At 40.2% G+C, this 20484-nt stretch overlaps 1 protein-coding gene across 4 annotated transcripts in view; it reads left to right on the top strand.

Annotated features, from left to right (window-relative positions):
• The window catches only part of Lmbr1 (limb development membrane protein 1), a 133723-nt gene that overhangs the window by 98331 nt on the left and 14908 nt on the right, over positions 1–20484 (top strand). For 3 of the 4 annotated variants that reach the window (XM_059257786.1, XM_059257784.1, XM_059257785.1), the window contains exons 10-15: positions 3821–3901; positions 9014–9090; positions 9629–9706; positions 12801–12874; positions 13088–13178; positions 14412–14478. In XM_059257786.1, coding sequence (XP_059113769.1) covers positions 3821–3901; positions 9014–9090; positions 9629–9706; positions 12801–12874; positions 13088–13178; positions 14412–14478 — 468 coding nt within the window. The remainder of the gene's footprint in view (positions 1–3820; positions 3902–9013; positions 9091–9628; positions 9707–12800; positions 12875–13087; positions 13179–14411; positions 14479–20484) is intronic. The other variant, XM_059257787.1, reaches the window with a different exon arrangement.

Below are 20484 nucleotides of genomic sequence, written 5' to 3'. Positions count from 1 at the left end.
GGGACAGGTATTCTTGAAACTTAGAGAAAAAAAAATAAGCCAGAATGACAAAAATAAGTAAAATATAAGAGGTAAGAATTTTAGAGTCCCCTTCAGTAGAGCCAGCCTCTAGTTAACAAGACATTCTTCCAGATAGGACTAAGAGAAAAAATATACAAAATCTATGACAGGGTTAAGAAATTGTTCTGATCTGACATGTGGATTTTGGGATTGAAAATGCTCACCATGTTTCCAACACTGCACAGACATGTATTCACAGCAAGAACACTAGGAACAAAGATCCTGCACAGTTTACAGGGTCATTTACAAGGAGACATTCATGGGGTAAGACTGAGAACTGCTGCAGACTTTCCAGAACCTGTGCTGAAGCTGTAGACGCATGCTTAAAGGCTCCAGCTGGTGGTGCTAGTTTGCAGGATGCTGCAAACATTAGAGCAGTGTTCTCACCCTTCCTAATGCTGCCACCCTTTAATTCCTCGTGTTGTGGGGACCACCAACCATAAAATTATTTTTCTTGCTACTTCATAACTGTAATTTTGCTACTGTTATGAATCATAATGTAAATATCTGTGTTTTCAGATGGACTTAGGTGACCCCTGTAAAAGGGTCGTGACCCACAGGTTGAGAAACACCGCATTAGAAAGTAGCTCTTAGCTTCAAGAAGCTGGAGGCATGTCCTTGAAAGGTTATTCTGTCTGTGGTTCCTTCCTCTCTCTCTGCTTCCTGGCCACCATGAGGTGTGAAGAATCAGCAAAACACCCCTTAGTGAGGGGGCATTATGAAGAAGCAGGCATTGAAACAAGTCCAAGTAAATGCTTGACACTGAGCTTTGTGCACACTTCATTCTGGTAAGGATAAAATGTTTAAAATTCACTGAAAATGAAGACAAATGTGTGGAAAGCTGATGTACTGAGTATTCTGAATGCAGGTACTGTATTTTACTGAATGGAATAGGTGAGTTGGCTATGGAAGAACAGGTCCTGCTTGCCTTCTCTCTGATAGAGCCAAAGCTTTGCAGTTTTCCTTTTCCCTCTCACCTTTCCTAGCTGAGGAAGGAAGCACTCCTAAGCTTTCATTCTGGAGTCTGGTGACTGATTAGGTTAACTTTTCCCTGTTGTGCTGTGTTCATCAAGGCTCCAGAGACAAGTCTGGCTAAAGGGGTCTCTGACATTCTTACCTCTTATACTTATTGTTGACACTCTGGCCTGTTTTCTTATTTCTAAGTTTCAATGAAGAAAAGACAGACACAGAAAGAAATTGGATTCTGTTGAACTCGTCTCTCTGATGGGGAAACCAAAGCAAGTAAAAAACTCAGTGTGTTTATTATATTGAGTTGAATAGGAAGGCAGGGTTATTGTATATAGCTGGACAAGGAGGCAGGTTTAGTTAATCTGAGTAGGAATGTCTCTGTAGGATAGCAGTCTTCAGGCTGCTGAGGGGGGGAATGCTATGGTGGACATTTTTCTGCATTCATAATCAACGTTTGCACTTGGACCAGGAAGGAAGGCCTTGCCATTCATTTTCCCATGGCTCTGAGGCTTTGTGGTCCTTGACATATCAACAACACACAGTCACTCAAGACTTCATTCATTCAGGGCTTTCTCTCTTCCTCATACTGTTGTAACACAATTCCTGACACTAGGGCTTCTCTGCTTGCTTGTATATGCTCTTTTTTTAAAATTAATAGTTTTATTTATTTTTGAGAATTTCATACATGAGCATTGCATCTACATCACTGGTCCTTTCTATCTCCCCCTCCAACTCCTCCACCCTCCCAAATTTATGATATCTTCTTTAATTATTATTATTATTATTACATGTAAATACATACACTTATGCACAAATGCATATATAACCTTTTGAGTCCATTTAGTTTTGCTTGTATATGTATTATCCAGGGCTAACCTTTACTGGAAAGTTTCCTGTTGGCCTATCCTGTGAACTGCTTTGCTATTTTAAGTAGGGAGTCAAGTTCATTTGTTTATCACAAATGAAATTTTTTTTTCCCAGACAGGGTTTCTCTGTGTAACAGCTCTGGCTGTCCTGGAACTCACTTTGTAGACCAGGCTGGCCTTGAACTCACAGAGATCCACCTGCTTCTGCCTCCCAAGTGCTGGGATTAAAGGTATGTGCCACCACCTACCAGCTACTAATGAATTCTAAACTGATAGAGATTAAACTTCAAATAAGATTTAGCTAGATAATGACTACAGGGAAACACACACACACACACACACACACACACACACACACACACACAAATGCGAGGCAAGTAAAATTCAAAAAAAGAAGTAAACCTAAAAGTTCTCAAAAAAGGCTGGGCAATGGTGGCGCACACCTTTAATCCCAGCAGCACTCGGGAGGCAGAGCCAGGCGGATCTCTGTGAGTTCGAGGCCTTCCTGGTCTACAGAGCAAGATCCAGGACAGGCACCAAAACTACACAGAGAAACCCTGTCTGGAAACAACAACAACAATAAAAAAGTTCTCAAAAAAGATTTTAGGTTGCAGAACATTTAAGAAAATGATCACTATGAAATGATAAAATATGTTTTATAAGAAAAATGTAACAGTCTTAGAGATATAATAAGGGAGACAGACCCTCAGCAACTAAATGCACATTCATGATGAAAACAATCCCTTAACAGTAGAGCAAACCTAACCTGGCACATTTGAAATTTATCAGGATTTAAGAGAGCAAGCAGAAGGAACAGAAAGATACTGTGCATAGACCATTGGAGAGACAAGTAGAACGTAGGAGTGGAGCAAATCCACGTGAGAAACATGAGATGGGATCTGATACGTTTAGGAAGATGTGCAAAAGTTCAACAGTTGGCCACATCCAGTGCTAGTGAGGATATAGGCATTTTGAAAATAGGGATTTTCAAAAGCTAAATAATTTGAATTATTATAGTACATAAAAACATTTGGGAGCTATAAACTTGAAAAAGCTTTTAAAAATGTAAATGGCCCACCATTCTGAAGTTTGGAAATCTGTCTCACAAAGATAATAGAAGCAAATGAACTGGACATGTGAATGTTCACCAGATACTGACAAATGAAGTAATGCTGAGTGAAGTTGCAGCACATCCAGATTGTGGTCTGCATACTCAGCTGCTGGGAATGTTTATTGACAGGCAACAGCAAACAGTCAACTCATGTGCCTGGCTTGACATTTGTCTAAGAAATTGGATGAGTGAGAAAACCCATATGTAAGACAGAAGTTAAATACGAATGTGAAGAAAGTTGTGGAAGCACCAGCCACACTGGTGATAATTGTCGTCTTAGGGAAGCAAACTAGAGAGTGGAAGGTCTTGACTCCTTGTTCTTGCTATAGTAAGCACATGGGAAAAAAAAAAAAAGATTAATATAATAGATCAAGCAAGGAAAGACATTGTTCCAAGAAACGTAGTTTTCAGCCATCAAGAGCTTGAATGCTCTAAATCAGTGGTTCTCAACCTTCCTAATGCCATGGACCTTTAATATAGGTTCTCGTGTTGTGGTGACCCCCAACCAAAAAAATTACTTTTGCTGCTACTCATAACTGTACTTTTCTACTGTTATGAATCATAATGTAAATATTTGTGTTTTCTGATGGTCTTAGGCGACCCCTGTGAAAGGGTTGTTTGATCTCCAGAGGGGTTGCAACCCATAGGTTGAGAACCGCTGCTCTAACTAGTGAGCTTTTGTGTGACTCACAGCCGTATTTGTTCTTCCCAGCTGTCAGTGATTACCAAATGTTTAGTATTTTAACTAGCGGTCTACATGCTGTCCAGTGTAAGGCTTCCACTGCTACACTTACAAATACTTTTGCTTTTTTAGGGCTGTCTTCATCAGTGGAATACAACATAATGGAATTAGAGCAAGAACTTGAGACTGTAAAGACCCTTAAGACAAAATTAGGTATTGTACTTTTTTTTAGATTTATTTGTTGGTCTTGGTTGGTTATTAAAAGACTGTAAAATAGTCTTAAAATATATGAAAATGTATGAAAGTTTAGTTTGTGTTAAAAACTTTCTGTGTTCAGAGTCATTGACTGGTCTTTCTTATGGGAGAGGGTAAGTATATATTCTCTGAAATTACTTTTCTAGGCTTATTTATTTTTATATGTATGAATGTTTTGCCTGCACGTCTATCTGTGTATCCCCTAGAACTGCAGTTACCAGTGACTGTGAACCACCTTGTGGGAGCTGGGGAATGAACTGGTCCTCTTCAGGAACAACCAATGCTCTAAACCACTGAACCATCTCTCCAGCCCCTAAAGTTACTTTTCAAATACATTAGTATTCAAAGATGTTGGTTTTTTGTCTCTTCACTTGAGTTGATTTTTCCTGTGTGTAGCTGCACACACCAGAGTGAGTGTGGAGGTTGGCAAACAACTTGCAGGACGAGGCTCTTTCTTTCCGTCATGTGGGCTTCAGGGATTGAACTTGAGTTGTCAGGCTGGTGGCAGGACCCTTAGTCACTGAGTCATCTTGTTAGCCCCACTTGCATTATTTTTGAGAAATAATATGTAAAAACCTCTCTGTCAATGTGGTTTAAAAAAATGTGCTTTTAAGATGTCTTTTTTATAACTGATGTAAGGTAGTTTGATTGTGATCTACCTTAATGTGGTTTTCTTGATCTTTGGTTCATCAAGTTTCTTGGATGTGAGAATTTATACTTTTCATATAACTTTGAAAAATTTTGGCTGTTAATTTCAAATATTTTTCTTTTCTTCTCTATGTTGTTATCCTTTTCAGGGACTTCAGTTATTTGCAGATTGGCTGTAGCTCAAGGCTAACTCTCTCTGTATTTGGTTTTGGATAGTTTCTGTTGCTGTTTTACTCATCTCAACCTTTCTTTGCACTTTGCAGGTCTGGTCTGTTTTTTACTCCTACTGCTTTATTTTGTTCTCAGACACTGGTTTTCAGTTTTGCTTGGGCCTGTTATCTTCATGCTGCTAATTGCTGTTTCCTCTAATATAGTTATGAGATCACTCTAAGTGTGTGTGTGTGTGTGTGTGTGTGTGTGTGTGTGTGTGTGTTCACCTGTGGGTGCCTTTGTGTGCCAGAGGTTGATACCAGATTTCTTCCTTGATTGCTTTCTGCTTTGTTCTTCAGATTTTTAATAATTAATCTATTTTTTATTGAAGCTGTAGCTCACTGATTTGGCTACACTGCCTGGCCAGAAGTCCCAGAAATCTTCCTGTTTCTGTCTCCCCAGCCCTGGGATTACAAGCATGTGCATTATACTAGGCCTTCTCGTGTAGATTCTGGTGATCAAACTCAGGTTTTCCTGCTTGCACAGCAGATATTTTGCCAACTCGGCCGTCTCGGTCGCCCCTCTGAGAGCTGTGATGGTTGTCTGTTATTTTGTCAATCTAGAGCAGTGTTCTCAACCTTCCCAATGCTGGGACCCTTTAACACAGTTCCTCATGATGTGGGGACCCCAACTGTAACATTATTTTTGTCTCTACTTTGTAACTACAATTTTGCTACTGTTATGAATTGGAATGTAAATATCTGTGTTTTCTGATGGTCTTAGCGACCCTCAAAGCGTTTTGAGACCCACAGGTTGAGAACTGCTGAGCTAGAGCTAGAGTCATTTGGAAAAAGAGAAACTGAGAAAATGCTCTACTAAAATTGGCCTGTGGGCTTTTTTTAATTTTTTTATTATTTTTTTAATTTTTTTTTATTAATAATTGAAGTGGTAGGGCTCAGCCCATTGTGGGTAGTACCACCCTTGGGGAGGTGGTCCTGAATTGTGTAAGAAAGCAGGCTGAACATGCCATGAGGAGCAAGCTAGTAAGCAGCATTCCTCTGTGGCCTCTGCATCAGTTCTGCTTCCATACTCCTACCTTGAGTTACTGTCCTGATTCTGTTAGATGATGGACTACAACTGTAAGCTGAAGTAAACCCCTCTCCCCAGGTTTCTTTTGATCATAGTGTTGTATATCACAACAGTGGAAACCCTACACTTCCAATCCCTTTACCTGTGATTTGTGACATCTTTGTTAGCTCTTGATAAGTTAAAAATGTTTGGTTTTGTTTCATTGTTTTTATTTTGTGCTGCTTTGCATGCTTGGCAGTTTTTGATGGGAAAATAGACATTTGGGGATGCTGGCATTTTTTTTTTCTTTTTTTTTTTTGCAGCCCTGTGAGGAAGGAACTTGGGTTTAAAATGCAGATAACTGACTCAGTTACTGGCTTTGAAATCTCATTAGGCTGGGCCAGAGCAGTACTGCTCCAGGACACCTGCTCCACTGTGGGGCATCTCTCCTTGTGACCCACGCAATTGTCAAGCACTAGTCCCTCATGTTTGTCTTTAGCCATGGACTAAAGTCATGTCTGAGGTGGCCCTTTGCAGACTTTTGGTGTTCTTACTTTGTCCTGCAGTCTTGTCTCTTAAGACTTCAGGTAGTTGGTCTTCTCAGACTCACATTTTATGTTTCCAGGGCGGGGATGAGCTGAGCGTTTTTTGGTTCCTTTGCCTAGCATCTTGTTCTAGAAACTTTCAAGATGGCAAGCGAGGCCATTTAGGTTTGTATTGTTCGCTGTCCCTCAAAGCCATTGTACTTCCCATGATCAGAAGTTCAGGGTCCTGAACATTTTGTGTGTGTGTGCGCGCGCGCGCGCTTGTGCACATGTATATATGCCTGCTTGCCTGCCTTTCTCTCGCTTCTTTCTTCTGTGGCTGTGACTTGATGATTTCATTTTTTGAAAAATTACTGGTCATTATCTTATCATTTTTTTAAAACATAATTTTTTATTGATTCTTTTGGAATTCCACATCATGAACCCCAGTTCCACTCATCCCAGTCCCTCTGTATCTGCCCTTCACCCTTGTAGTTCCTCCCCGCAAGGAAAACTTAAAAGTAATAATACAAATAAAAAATGTAAGTAAGAATATTAATTAAACACACAAACAAACAAAAACACTTCCCTCCTCCATTGTTCCTGCCTCTCTTGCCTCTTCATTCATCTTAGTGGCATTGGGAGCTGCAGTCTATCATGCAGTATGCTCTTTTGTCTAGTCAGCTTTACTTGCAAATGTTCATTGTGTAGTGAGTTATTAGTCTGGTTCAAGGCCTCTGACATCTGGTACACCATCAGTGCTGTACTCTCACTGAATCTCCTCAGATATCCTGCTGTTGCCCTGAGTTATGGAGATCCTGTGGCTATGGAGCAGGGCCAGTCCCTCATGCACTCTGGCAGGTCATAGATGGTGTAGATGTTGGGGAGTGCCAACTCAAAGCACTGGATGTGTACCTGGGTGGTAGCTGAGTTGGTCAGTCTGGGCTGCTGGGAACACCCCACCTCAGGTGAGGGGCAGAGCTAGCTCTCCCATGCTCATGATGAGGAGTGGGGCCAGCTTTCCCAAGTGCACAGGGGGGCCTCCTATGAGGGGTGGGACGAGGAGAGGGCAGAGTCAGCTCTCCAGTGGTAGCAGGTAGGAGAGGTGGTAGGGAGTGGGAGGGGGCGGCTTTTCCTGGACCAGTGAGAGGTGGGGCCAGCTCAGTCCTTGTACTTCAACACATGGTTTATATGGACCCCTGTGGTAACATGGGCAACAGGCATCAACACAGACCCCAGCTGCATCAAGGCCACAGACCTAGATATGGCCATCAGCAACAGCTTGGGCTTGGTTGTCACCATGGCTCAGTATGGCAGCATAGGCCTCTCAGATAGGAATGGGCCCAGCAGTAGCATGGTCCCCAGACTCCAACATGGCCCCAGGTGGCAGCACAGACCTCTGGCATCCTTGTTGTTTTTGGTGACAACATGGGCCACGGACATCAACACAGAGACCTGACTATGGAGGGACTATGGACCCAGACATGGTCCCTAGCAGCAGCTGGGGCCTGGATGTCACCCTGGCCCTTGGTGGTAGCACAGACCACTCAGATCAGCATTGCCCCAGCTGCAGGGTAGCCCTTGGACATCAACATGGCCCCAGGTGCCAGGCCAGTTCCTAGGCATCTGCACAGCCTTGATTGCAACAGATGACATGGATGTCAACACAGACTCTGGCTATAATAAGGCCATGGACACAGACATGGCCCTGGGCTGCAGCTCAGGCCCTCATGCTTCCATTGTCGCAGGTGGCAGTGCAGGCCATTCAGCTTGGGGTAGCCCCTGTGATGGCATGGTCTTTGGGTACCAACATGGCACATATGGCAGCCCAGACCCCAGGCATCCTCATGGCCTTTGGTGATGACAGGAGCCGCAGACATCAACACAGACCACAGGTAGTTGTGAGCCATACAGTGTGAGTCTGGTAACTAAACCTAGGTACTCTGGATGAGGAGCAGGTGCTCTGAACTGCTGAGCCACTCAGGCCATTCATGGTCTCTTGACTGCCCTTGAGTTCTCAGATTCGTGGGCTCATGCCAACTCCATATTGAAAAATGCCTTGCTGGGAATGGATGCCCACTGGGAGGGCTCACCTCTACATCACACAATATCAGCCTCTTGCTTTCCTTTTCTTCTTGCTCTAATACATCTAGAGACAGTTTTCAAGTTCAATTCTTCTTCCCTAGTGTTCATAGCATGGGATGGCTGTGGTATAAAGTAGTTTGTTTCAACCAGAAGAGAAAGTTCCCTTATAGTCTTTAGAAAACAGATGTTCAGCCTTGGGACCTGAGACTAGAGGGAATTGTCATTCACACTCCTTTATTCACTCAAATGTGTGCCTATATCAGTATATGCATGTGTATCAAGTACACATATTCTTCATCTTAAAAGTGAGCTATTTATTAACAATATAATTCCTTAAAAGAAAAATTGTCTTTACCAAGCTGAAATTTAAGATTCATGGGATTGAACTTTTAATGTAGTATGCTGATTTTAAATGGATTTTTATAGTTTATAGAGGAAAATAAAAAACAATGTATCTGAAAATTTATGTTTTTCTGAAAACAAAAAATAATGTATACTGGTTGCAATATAATGAGGTATGGTGAAAATATGAACCTGGAGAGAATTGTTGGAAATTGCTGAAATTTTTATTTTATTTTGTTTTTCTTTCTAATAGAGAGGCGAAAAAAGGCTTCAGCATGGGAGAGAAATTTGGTGTATCCTGCTGTTATGGTTCTACTTCTTTTTGAAACAGTAAGAAGTTACTTGCTGCCTTAAATAAATTGCATTGTCTTTTGTTTAGTGTTTCCCTTAGCTGAGCTGTTCCCAGTAAACTGGGTTTTTGTCAACAGAATCAAAATCTGTCTGTATCGATTGTAAAAATTCAGCAGAGCAAAAGTAGAAATGAATGGCAGTCAGGTAGATCCTTAAGGTTGCACTTCATCATGCAGCAGGAACTGCAGGTTTTGCTTGAGGAGAATTAAGAGAACATAAAGCATGGCTGCTGCTCCAAAAGCTGCAGGAGTGGGATTCCTTTCTAAGGTGAGCTGTGGTAAAGCTTACCCAGTAGAGTCTGTGGAGCTGTGGGCCTCTCACTGAGAAGTCTACATAGTAAATCCATCCATATTGTTATCTTCTGTCATAAACCTTGAAATGATAATTTATAGAATGTTTGGAATTTGTCTTGGAGTTTTGTATGTACTGTACTGTCCCCCATTCTGAAAGACACATGCGATGTGTATTGTCAAAAGCAGTGTTGGAAACAGACCTGACCGCTCCCTCTCTGTTGCAGTCCATTTCGGTCCTCTTGGTGGCGTGTAACATTCTTTGTCTGCTGGTTGATGAGACTGCAATGCCAAAGGGAACAAGGGTAAAGTTAAATGCATTCAAAAGTCTTTCTAGATGTGAGTCTGAATATTTTGTGTAAGTTCCTGGAAACACCTTTCTGGATGTAAACTTTCAAAACCCTATGAATTTCTCTGAATAAAGAGCTTTCACAATAAACACACACACACACACACACACACACACACACACACACACACACACACACACACTTTGGTTTCTAGGGCATTTTTTCAAGTATCAAGGTTATAGACTTCAATGTCAGACTTGATGTTGATTTTTACTGAAATTTTTATTTGTAATTCTTTAAAGAAAATTCATGTTAAAAAAATAGTGATGTATAAAGAGCAGATCATCTAGATTTAACAAATTTGTTATATATTGGGAAAAGTGGAGGGAATTGTGTGTCAGAAGTATCACAAAATTTAGGAAACTTAAAATGTGGGTTATTGGAGGAGAGTCCAGATGGACTTTTTTTCATGAGTTAACTTTTATCTGGTTTAAAGATTGATGATTCCACTAATCATGGTGGCACATGCATGCAATCCTAGCACCTAAGGGACTGAATGTTGTGAGTTTGAGTTCAAGGCCAGCCTGGGCTACACATTAAGACCCTGTCTCAAAAATAATCTCAAATAAAAAAGTTGATGATTTTGTTAGATTCTGGCATATATTTGAATATATGTTCTATTAGGAAAGTATATATCATTAAATATTTATAGTTGACAAACTGTCTTTTGCCATCCTTTTGTAATGCTCTTGCCCCTCCTAAGTGCTGAGGTTACAGATGCATGCCACTATATTTAGCTTGCAACACTTTTCTAGGTGTCTATAAAGTTTGGAAATTCCCCTCTTCTGCTGCTGCTGCTGCTGCTGGTGGTGGTATGTGTGTATGTGTGTGTGTGTGTGTGTGTGTATACTTGCATGCATGCGCACATGCCTGTGTATGTATACATGGCTTGTCCATGTACACACACATGTATGTGTTTATGTTTTGGTGCAGGATCTCATGTAGCCCAGCCTGGCCTCAAACTCCCTATGGAGCCATAGATGGCTGAAATTCTGATCCTCCTGCTCCTACCTCCTGTGTACTGGGATTACAAATATGGGCCATCAGACCTGGTAGCTTTTGAATATATAAAGTGGATTTACATTTTGAAGTTCATTTTGTTTTCCTAGGTCAGCAGCTTTTCTAGTCCCCGTAGTGGTGACTTTAAAACCCTCCTGACCTTACTATGTCAAATTTCTCTTTAAGCCAGATGTTGCCATTTTTTTCTCATAGAAAAAAAAAGTCAGTTCCTGTCTTAATTCCTTTCTTTTTACCTGAGATGAGGATACCCTGCTTTTCATTTCTTTAGCCATTTTCTTGACTTTCCCAACCATCAGTGTGTCTGGGTCCTGCTGCCACCTTTTATCACCCTTGTTTCACCCAGCAGTCCTTACTGGAGTGCCTTCTGCCAAGGACACACCTATTTCTGCAGCTGAGCTTTGCGCCTGTGACTTCTGGTGACTCTTACCCCACTTTAATGTACAGAAAAACGGTGTATTTTGTGTCTTCTACTTACTGCACAGTGTAGTGACTTGTATCTCCAGGGCTCCCTGCATGCTTGTGTAAATGTATGGGCCCTTTTTAATTTTCCCTTAGACTGTCTTGAGAGAGTGAATATTCCAGAGCATTTTTCCATCTTGGCCAGTATACCTTTGTAGGAGAAGAAAGTAGGATCTTTTTCTTTTCTTTTTTTTTTTTTTTTTTTTTTTTTTTTTTTTTTTTTGGTTTTTCGAGACAGGGTTTCTCTGTGTAGCTTTGCGCCTTTCCTGGCACTCACTTGGTAGCCCAGGCTGGCCTTGAACTCACAGAGATCCGCCTGGCTCTGCCTCCCGAGTGCTGGGATTAAAGGCGTGCGCCACCACCGCCCGGCAGGATCTTTTTCTTATCCAGCACAGGGTTCATGGTGGAGGTCTTAGTATTAAAAAGCATAATGAGAGAAAAGTGGATGAATTTATTTAATAAAAATTTGTGAGAGCTTAGCTTCCATTTGCTGAGGAGTGGACAGTAGTGGGCATGCTGGACCATGAGAGTGTGGTGAGCTGCTCCTTAAATCTTATGCTCCACTGCTTCGGGGTCCTGCCTTCAGGGAGGAGGAAGCTCCTCTTCTCTGGATTAGGGAACACAGTCCTTACAACAAGGGACCTTTCTAGGGTGCCAAGTTGGGGTAGTGTGTCTAAAACTTGACCACTTGCTCTTGGCATTGTTCGTGTTCTCTTGAATGACAGAAGATGGTAAGTCCTATGCCATCACTTTATTCATGTATGGAATTGCCGTGGTTATTCTTATTCCTTTATGTCCAAATTAGAGTGTATATATAATGTGTGATATTATCTGTTGCTTGATATTTTATTGGTGTGACTGCATTTTGCTTTATTCTGCTATTGTAGTTTAAAATGACCAGGGGAATGGTGATGTGCATTCAGAGATTATCTTTTAATCTCTAGCAGTAAGCTTTGAAAATATTGTTCCTGTTTTAGTGGGGAATGATGTTTGCTGTCAGTTATCAGTATCTGAACATTATTTATTCTGTTTGAGACTAGGATAACATTTATAAAAATTTATGCACTGCTTTTTATTGTGTTAAAATTACTTTAAATTTTTAAAAAAGTGCTAGCAGTCACACCTTTGTAACTGAATTATTGAGGAAAATTTGGGAAACGGAAACTGGATAAACATTTGTAAGTATATCTTAAATTGGGCAGGCTTTATGGCATAATTTTTATATGTTGCTTCTGCCTTGGTTTAGCTCTATATTCTATTCTAAACTATTATATATTATTCTATTAAAAAAAAAAAACCTCAGTAGAACATTCAAGATGCTTTTCTCAAATAGCAGTTTGTTCCATTTTATAGCAGTGATCATAATGGCATCGTTTTGGTAAGCCACTTAAAAGTACATTTGAGGTCAATCAGGTTCTTTTTGAACCTATTGAAATTATTAACATGTTGCTGAGTTTGTGAAGTCAGTTAGCCTTTGGAAGATTCATGTTATTCTAAGGTGTTGAATGTTCCCAGTTGGAACTGTCTTGTGTAATGGTGTCACTGGTTCTGAGGAGTGTCTTTTCTGCAGGGGCCTGGGATAGGAAGCGCCTCTCTCTCCACTTTTGGCTTTGTGGGAGCTGCACTTGAAATCATTCTGATTTTGTATCCTTTCTTCAGTTGAATGTTATGTCTGTTAACAAGGTTTCTGTCTAGTTCCCGGGACAATGGCAATTTAGTAAGACACTTGTCTAGAAGGAAAAGCAAGTCAGTCCTTCTCAAGTCTTGGTGGCTTTTTGTTGTGTTGTGTTTTCCCCGTGGGCTTCAGACTTTGGGAAATGTGCATTCTCCTGGAGTGTTTTTCCTTCATTCTCACAGCTATCTCATGGTGTCTTCTGTTGTTGGTTTCTATAGCCTCAGATTTTTTGGAAACTTTACACCCAAGAAGGATGACACAACTATGACAAAGGTAAGGGAGCCTCAGGTGCTGGTGGCTCTTCTTTTGCTTTAGTGAGTCATCACCCTGAGTGGTTCATCTGGGCTGATAGGTGTCTGTAAGCAGCAGACATACAAAGGAAGATTTTCAGAATGGCGAGTAAATGGGAAAGGATGTGCTCTGTGTAATTTGGGCTGTGTCCATTCACTTGTAAATGCATAGAACTACAGAATGCAGTAACTAGCTGTGGAATTCTCCTGAAAGGACTCTTTTTCTTCTTAAAGAAAACTTAGTGCTAATGAGTAACTTGGACTGTGCTAACTGTACTTGAGGAGCTTTTTTGAAATCTGAGGAACTTAGTTGCTACAAGTAGTAGAGACAAAGTATTTCAATACTGAATAATTAAAGTGAGAAGGAAGAGCTCTATTCAGAAACAGTGTGGTCTGAGGCTAATTTGACTTTATACAATGTGTCAATGGCTGCAGAACAATAAAGGCTGTTATCTTACGTAATAAATGGGTCTCTGTAAAATATTCTCACAGGCAGCCTAAGAAGAATGGTTAAAAGTTGCTGGCCTGTTTCCCTTTTTATTATGTAGTCTATATTTACAGCCTATTTAAAGTGTGTGTATGTATGCATGGCAAAGAACCCCCTCTATAATATGTTACATATATGGGATATCTATCTATCCATCCACCTAGATGTATAAGGCTACAGGTTCTTTAATGTCAGTAAGTATCCAGTATCTAGTTGAGGTGATTGTAAATACTAATTGGTGTTTTCAGTGCCTCTTAAAAAAAAGAGTAAACAGAAGAAAATGGATTACTAGAGTTTAGATATTTTGGTTTCTAGTGTTTCAAATCTAAGACTGAATCTTATAATAGTTAAACATGTCAGAGTAGATATTATATAAAAGAACTTGGTAACAATCAGCCTTTAAGATTTAGTCAGAAGTCCAAAGGTGTTCTTTTTTATTTCATAGTCAAAGCTTTCAAATTAACAACCACATCAATAATATAAAATGTGTATGATTTAAGAATTCTATGACTTTATATTTGTACCTATATTATATGTATTTTGTGGAATTCATAGGAATAACTTTAAATGGAAAGGCTCATTATGTTTCAGTTCTACTCTAACAGTATCACTCTGAAGTTGCCAAGTGCTCTGGGTAGCTGCCCTGCACTATGGCTTCCCAGAATGCTGTGAGTGGGCTCTTTGCCACCTGCTGCTTGACTGCTCACCATCCTTTCTTTCTCTCCACAGATCATTGGGAATTGTGTGTCAATCTTAGTCTTGAGCTCTGCTCTGCCTGTGATGTCAAGAACACTGGGTAAATTTGACTGAGATGTGTTCATTAAAAATCGATATCTTTATAGATAGCTTTCCTAAATCTTTTTAACTTTTGCTTTGTAAATAGTTTTTTAAAATCACCTTTAAAATATAGTACTTCTTAAATTATTCTGTATTTCATTTGTGTATATGGTCATAACAAAGCAAATGCTTTTCTTAAACAAAGGCCATTTATTTTTTAAGCACTTGAAATGTTCCTTTCCTAAACATTAGACTTTTTTTTTTTTCTCACTACATTCACAAGTTGGGCTTCTGAATCTTCTAGTGAGGAAACTGTGACTTGTTAAAAACAGTTTAATACCTAGAAAATATTAAACCATTTTTTATACATGAAATATCTTTCCAACCGTATAGTCTAATGTGTGCTTTTAAAAAGTAGAAATTTGTAAACCCATTTAAGCTGCTTTGTGTCCATGATAATAGAGCTGAGCATGATGTGCAGCCCCTGGGGGCACATGCCAACTCAAGGACACTTTAGTCTTGTGGTCTCCGCTTGCCTGCCAGTCATAGCATTTCCTTACAGTGTCAGTGTGCAGACAGGCTCTTAGCGTCTTTTACAAGTAAGAGAGAATTCTACTTCGTCACTGAAAGAGTTGAGTCTTAAGTCATTTGGCCCTTTTTAGAAAGCATTGGTCTAGGCTCTGTGTTCTTGGCTAAATATTATTTCAGGCAGAAGTTTCTTTTAGGCGGATCTATATAATTCTCTAGATTTAGGTTTTAATTTTGGAAATTAGTGATTAGAAAATGACCAGACAGATTTTATCTGTGGGCTCTGGCCCTGGCTTCAGTAGCAGTTGTGGGCCAGGGGTTGCTCTACTCAGACGCTGCCTCCATTATTGATTCAAGGCCCATGCCATCAGTGTTGCAGCTGTGTCAGAAAGTGGGCGCTTTGTAGTTTTCGTCACAATTTTTTTACAAAGTCTTCCATGTTTTAATAAAAAGTAGAATCAAAGTATAAGTGTAAAAGAGACCTCTACTCCATAGGCCATGTATTTAGTGGGTATGTCTCTTTCATGTTTGATTGGTAGGACATATCTGCTTATGGTGTGCTAATCTTGAAACATGCACATTAGTGCCACCATTTGAAGCTAAATGCTGCATCTGTAGGACAGTCCAGCAGATAATGGTAGCGATCAGCCATCTTTCCATTTTAAACCTTTGCAAATCTTATTTATTGTACTTTGTTATTTAAGAGTAGTTGATAATCATTAATGTATTTCGATTTTGTGGGAGAAAAATCACATGCCTAGTGTAGACTTAATACAAAGAAAAACAAATTAATGGCAAAATTTACTTTTTGAAGCCTGACAAATTAAATTCCTGAGTAGTTTGCCATAGAGATAAATAAAAAGGAACAAGAAAGATGGAACAATTAAAATGCAGCTGAGAAGCTTTTGGACCCAGCTGTCCAAACAGGATTAGTGGAGTGCGCTGCGGTACAGTGAGTCATGTGGCGCCGTGTAAGACAGCGGCACGCACTGCAATACGTGTTATGCCCAGTGGCACTGAATAGATGAAAAGAGTAAATACGTTAAACAGATTCACAGAGGCTTTCTGCAGTATTAAAAAAGCAAAGTTCTAGACTAGAGATAAAGCCTTATTTTAGTATTATGGGAAATGCAAACTAGAGAGTTACTTTGTAATTCTTCTGTTAACGCTTTAGGATTGAGTCTTTGATTTTAAGAAGGTGAGATACAGAGAGCGGTGGTGAGTGTACCCCTGCTGAAGAGCAGGATTGTGATGCACCAGCTGAAAAGCTTGAGACCAGAATAGAGGATGCATTAACCACATTCCTAGCTGTGAAAATTTCCCTCTCTCCTCGCCTCTCACAAGGAGATCTGACCTCAGCGTGGTCTCCTTTGCTCCTATGAGATCAGCCCACAGCATCTGCCATTAGGAGAAATGGGACACAGCAGAACAAAATATAGAACCTAACATACAACTTTTCTGTTTCAATGATGGTTTGGTGAATTGGATGATTCAATGATTTCAATTATGAATTGAAAGTACACTGAATCCAGAGTACCATAGTTAATTTGATGATACAGTTGTGGAAAAAAAAAAAAGAGGAAATTTTCTTGTAACTGTTTTCTTTTAAAAATCATCAGCTGCTATTGTTGATGCATTATGGGTACTGCAGTCTACAGCTCAAGGTCTGAGTGCACGATGTGACATAACATGCTCATTGAAGCATTACTCTCAGAAAGCTTGCTACATTTGAATGGGGAAAATGTATTCATTGAAAAATGTCCTCTAAATAACTTAATAAGCTTATCACTTGCTACAAAGAAGTTGTGAGGGTTATTTTGAACAGGCATTTTAAGTCAATGGAGTGAATGTGGTTTATTGATGTAGCAAATGTAAGATTTTTGCATTCAGCCCTTTAAAACCTGTGAGAGCATTGTTGTGCCGCCTATGATCTGATGCATTGTTCTGTTGTGTGGGCAGACTTTGGTTGTGAAGAGTCCCTATTTTGGTATAGTGGGTGCTCTTAAGTAATAGGTCACTGTTTAATACGGTCTGAGTGAGACTAGAGGAGATGGTTGCGCAAAGGTAAAAGGAGTGCAATGAAGCGGCCATCTGTAGATGCCCAGCCTTCTCTGTTTTGAGGAACATAGCTCATATAGTTGCCAGCATGCTCTTTATCGTGCTCTGTGGAGAAAGCAGTAGAAGGTTGTTTTTCATTATTTTTCATCTCAAGTCCCAGAGGAGTTTTCCTTAAGGTGTAGACAGCTGTCTTTGAAATACATTTGCTAATTATGTTTCAAAATTACTTTTATTTTTATCATAGAACCCTTTTCTATACTTTATAACTTACAAGTTATGCAAGGTCCAAATGCTAACTTATAAAAAGTATTTATGATGCTGAAACAAAAATACCCTTTAGATCAGCTTGTACATATTTTAGGTATCTCTACCTATTCCTTATCTGAGTCCAGCAATCTGTCATCTAGCAGAAGATAAGGTGGATTATTCTCTTTTTGTTGCATCTTGATTCAGGGACTTTGTTGGAAATTACTGTTTCTTGAAGAGTCTTTTATTTGAGTAAACTGTTACTGTTCACTCTGGGGTTTGCCTGTTTCCTGTTTCTCAATGTAAGATGGGAGTAAACGATGCTTTCACAGATATCCATCAGTGGCAGATGTGAAATTTATATATTCCAATTATGGTATCTATGTAAAAGTAGTTTCAAAATCCATGCTGAAAATTTCTCAGGAAAAATTATATAGAATTAAAGATAATAACAAATAAGCAGTTTTTATTAACTTATATCTGACTATTAGTGTTCTCTATAAATTTGAGCATTAAATTTGTAGATCTGGTTAGGATTTCTAAGAATAAGGAATTATTAGAACTATTCTATATTATATGTTAGAGCCAAGTTGGCCCTTAGCTCATGTCTGCCTGTCCTGGCCATGCTTTCCAGTGCTGTGCATGGAACAGGCCATGCTGGGCACGGCAGTCAAAACGTAGCTGCCTCTTGATATAGTTCCTAAGCTTTAGCTTATGTGGAAGTAACTCCAGTTGGAATCATCTGGTGAGAAGGAGCCTTAAGGGTCTACTTTAAAATGTGAAGTGAAGATGTTGTCAGAGCTCGACAGTTAAAGTGAGGGTCTCATTTATACTAAGAATAGAGAGCCTTAGCCTAGCTGAGTGAGTATCTCCAATGGAACACATGCAGTCAACTTTGAGACAGTAGACAGGCCATCTCTGCTGTAGAAAAATTAAAAAAAATTATGTAACTAAATACATGAATAAATTACATTTATGAAGAGCATTAAGTGTTTAGATTGGTCTAAAGAGGCTTCTGACCATGATTTTTTTTTAATTTAAAACAGTATTTTCATTAATTTTTTGAGACTGTCATGTATACATACATAGACAGTATTTTGATCATATTCACCCTTCTCTCCTCTCCTTAACTCCTCCCAGATCCACACCTGACCCTCTGTATTCCCTTTCAACTTGGTGGCCTTTTAAAAAAGCCCATTGATGCCAATTTGTGTTGCCCATATACTCATTAGTGTGAGGCCATCCACTGGAGAATGGTCAACCTACCCGGGATCAAATCCTTAAAGAAAACTGACTCTCCCTCCTCAGAAGTGACCAGCTGTCAGTAGCTTCCCAACCAAGGTGGGTGGGGCTCTTGAGCCCCTCCCCACTCCATGCTGGAATGTTGCTTGACTCCATATTGTGCAGGTCTTGTTTAGGCAACCACAACTGCTGTGAGGTCATGTTCAGAAAACACTGACTCAAGTCCTCCCTAACCTCTGGCTCATATGATCTTTCTGCCCTCTCTTCCTTGATGAGATCTGAGCCTTGGTTGGGAGCTGTGATATAGCTGTTCCATTTGTGGTTGAGCACTCCACAGATACTTATTTTTTTAGATTTTTGACCAGTTGTGACTTTCTATGTTAACTACTGTCCATTGCACAAAGAAACTTCTTTGATGAGGTCTGAGAGCAGCACTAATCCAAGAATATAGAGATAATGAATTTCGGGGGGCAGATTGATACTATGTCCGTTTAGGAAAATAACAGTAGTATGTTCACCCCTGGGGCCTGTCAAGCTCTCCAGCCATGGGTTCTTGGTCAGATTTGTAGTGTCAGGCATACATTTCCTTCTGTGGAGTAGACCTTAAATGCAGTCAGAAAGTGATTGGCTACCTCCATAACTTTCATGCCATTGTTGCACCCATATGATGCTTATCTCGCAGTTGTTACTGCAGTTCACAGGGTTCACAGCTGGGTAAGACTGTTGATGGCCCTTCCCACCCCAGCCGCCTGTATAGCACTTTCTGGTACTATGAACGCTAGCCAGGAGAGAGGAAGCTTCCTGTTGAGTGCCAACTTGATTTCTCCATGGTCTGTGGCCAATTTGTGGTCCGATCAGGCTTTCAACCCTAGTCTGCTCTTTTCAGTTCCAGAAGCCACTTTATTTTACAGCTTTTCAGATTTTTTTTTTTTTCTGGAGCTGTATGTACTATATAGGAAATGATAATTGTCACCTGGGTATTACTTTGTTTCAAATTCTTCTGTTGGCTTTGTTGTTCTTCTGAAGAGTGTTAACTCTATGCTGCCCAGGGGGGAATTAAGAAGGAAATGTTTTAAACTCATTTCCTCTGTCAGCACCCCGATGTCTGAAAATGAATTTCAAACTAAAACACTTAGTTAGGTCTGTATATGCAGGCTGCTGCTGACTCCTGGGTTGTCCCATGCTGTGGCATTTGACATTTGTGGTCTCACACCTATATTTATTCTTCATTATTATCACTTGCTTTCCCCTGTTTTTCTCCTCCTCCTTTGTCAACCCCTTAACTGTCTCTTTCATTGCTTCCCTAGTACCACTCATCATTTGTTCACATATCCACATCTCTGACCCACCGTTTCCCCTTGTTAAGCAAAGATCAGCCTAACTCTGGGCTGCCCTGGGGTCTGACTTCATGCTGCAAGGTCATTGCAAAAGCAGTGCTCACGAGTCTTTGGGACACTTCCATCCAAGAGGCCAGCCCATGTGAGAGTTAGGGCAGCGTTTCTGCCATCCTGCATCCATCCTCTTCCCATCCACCTTGTTTCCCTCCTGAACACTGAGAGGAATCCACACGTGAGAAGTGGGTTCTGGGCCTTCTTGTTCTTTTTAATTTTGAGGAGAGCAGGGTAAGAATGAAACTAGACCGAAAGAGAGAAAGTATCTCTGAGAGACTGCTGGGCCTCCTCTGAAGAATTCCTTCAGGAAAGGGCAAGATGTTTCCATCTTTGAAAATTGGTTCTTTCTTGGACTCTCCTTGTTATTCTCCATCATTGGATTTTAGTTTGTATTTGAGTTCACATACTTATGTTCACCTGGCTACTTCATTAAATTGCCTTCAATTAGAACAAAGTGAGTTTGTAGCAAGTAAACAGTCATGAAAAATGATCATTTCAGACACATTTCCCCATCTCTAAGCTTCAGTTTGCATGTTCCCAAAGCCTTCTGCCTTTGACCT

Source organism: Peromyscus eremicus, chromosome 3, assembly GCF_949786415.1.
Source record: "Peromyscus eremicus chromosome 3, PerEre_H2_v1, whole genome shotgun sequence".
NCBI classification, from domain to species: domain Eukaryota; kingdom Metazoa; phylum Chordata; class Mammalia; order Rodentia; family Cricetidae; genus Peromyscus; species Peromyscus eremicus.
The sequence above is the reverse complement of the archived record's forward strand: the minus strand, read 5'-3'. Positions and strand labels throughout refer to the sequence as shown.